Source organism: Opisthorchis viverrini, assembly GCF_000715545.1.
Source record: "Opisthorchis viverrini unplaced genomic scaffold opera_v5_303, whole genome shotgun sequence".
NCBI classification, from domain to species: domain Eukaryota; kingdom Metazoa; phylum Platyhelminthes; class Trematoda; order Opisthorchiida; family Opisthorchiidae; genus Opisthorchis; species Opisthorchis viverrini.
The window spans coordinates 553,603-555,212 of NW_008751963.1; the positions used below are offsets into that span (position 1 = coordinate 553,603).

At 49.7% G+C, this 1,610-nt stretch overlaps 1 protein-coding gene across 1 annotated transcript in view; it reads left to right on the forward strand.

Moving 5' to 3' along the window:
* T265_09808 (hypothetical protein) overlaps positions 1-1,333 on the forward strand; it is a gene marked incomplete at both ends in the record, with an annotated part of 10,807 nt that extends 9,474 nt beyond the window's left edge. The window contains 2 exons of the mRNA XM_009175985.1: positions 136-235; positions 1,043-1,333. Of these exons, the coding sequence (XP_009174249.1) occupies positions 136-235; positions 1,043-1,333 (391 nt within the window). The remainder of the gene's footprint in view (positions 1-135; positions 236-1,042) is intronic.
* Between the last annotated feature and the right edge of the window lie 277 nt (positions 1,334-1,610).

A 1,610-nucleotide genomic window follows, 5' to 3' on the forward strand; every position in this document is an offset into this window, starting at 1 on the left:
CCGTCGGAAGGAGTCATCATCAGCATCTGTAAGAACCGCGAACATGTACAGTGGTTGTTCGCCGATGATTTGGGGTGGTGGGGTAGATATCTGCGCATTGGAGACGAAAGCAGGTTAGTTGGTGCGTAAATACAGGTCTGTCAGTGGACTTTTAATTGGGGGGTTGGGAAGGGAGATATGCATTGGAATTAATGGCTTGGATGCACGATCACCATTGAGGGCGCGATTGGGCCATGTCCGACGATGGCCCTAACCATTGATGTGGTCTCTCTCGGGGTTTCCATTCAGATTGGAAGAAATGACCAGCACAGCTGAGTTTGCAGGCAATGGCTTTCACTTCGGAAGGAGTTAGTTCCAACGACGGCAAAGACCAGCACAGCTGAGTTTGCAGGCAATGGCTTTCACTTCGGAAGGAGTGACGTAGTTCCAACACTCGTCGCAAAGTGAAGGCATAATTGATACAACCCTGGCTAGGATGAAACGCAGCTGGCTTTCCACAAGCACTTTGCACAACAACTTTCGTGGGCAAATGGTGTTACCCATTTGGATTACGAAACTGAATTAAAACTCCGGACCGTGAACCTGGAACCCCTACACCTTCGTGGGTATATGACTGCATACAATAACTCGAGCGCAACGAGGTCCTTGTCCGGAAAAACCTCCCACCCGAAGTCAGTACTTGTTTGATCCGTCTGCCTCTATTTGGAAAAAAGAGTGGCAGGCAACTGAGGAAAATCGGTGATGGCGCCAGATTGTTGTGGGTGCGGCAATCATAGGAGAGAAGGATGATCCCAGCCATGATGAAAAACTTGGCGTTACCTGTTTTTCGTCGCCATATCGTGGCTCGTGAGTTATCGACACGATGGAAGCAAGCGGGATTCCTGCCTGGGAGGGGTTGAGTTGACCGAATCTTCACACTTCATCATGCTAGAACAACACCTGGATTCCAAAACCTTCACACTTCATCATGCTAGAACAACACCATACGTAGAAAGGACTTACCATTTTTGTATTCCTGGATTCCAAAATAATTCAGCTGTAGAACCCTTCCGGTGCCAAGCTGCCACGCCACCCGAAAGAAGCACAAGAGCAAGCATATCGCCAGGTTGCCCAAGTGCTGAACGATGTAGTGAATTCGGGCAAGATGGATCAGGGATCAGAGCGTGGATTTACTGACCAAAAGTTCCATGGTTCGAACGGGACCTCTGCATCTCGACATCCCCTCTCTAAGCTTCAGAAACCTGACAGTATACCGGCCCTCGTGCTTCCATCGGGCGGCATGACAGTTACGCATCGAAAGGGTACTACATCACCATCATCATCGACAGCATGACATCCGTCACGAAGAGACTGGACCTTAACGTGGTGTGGCGGTTTGTGTACTTCGGCGACCCATTGAGCTATACTGGGGAGTGTCCGCACAATGCTCACAGAGTCTCTCATACCAGGTTGGTCAATGGTTAGAGGTCTGACGAACACAGTCTCCTGGTCCTCCAAATTGGGGGTTGGAACATGTATGGCGACGTGTTCCGTAAAAAATGGTAATGTACTTGCATTTCCAGCCGAACACCGCTGCCTTGCGGTTAGGCTTTTGAGCCAAAAGCTTTGGT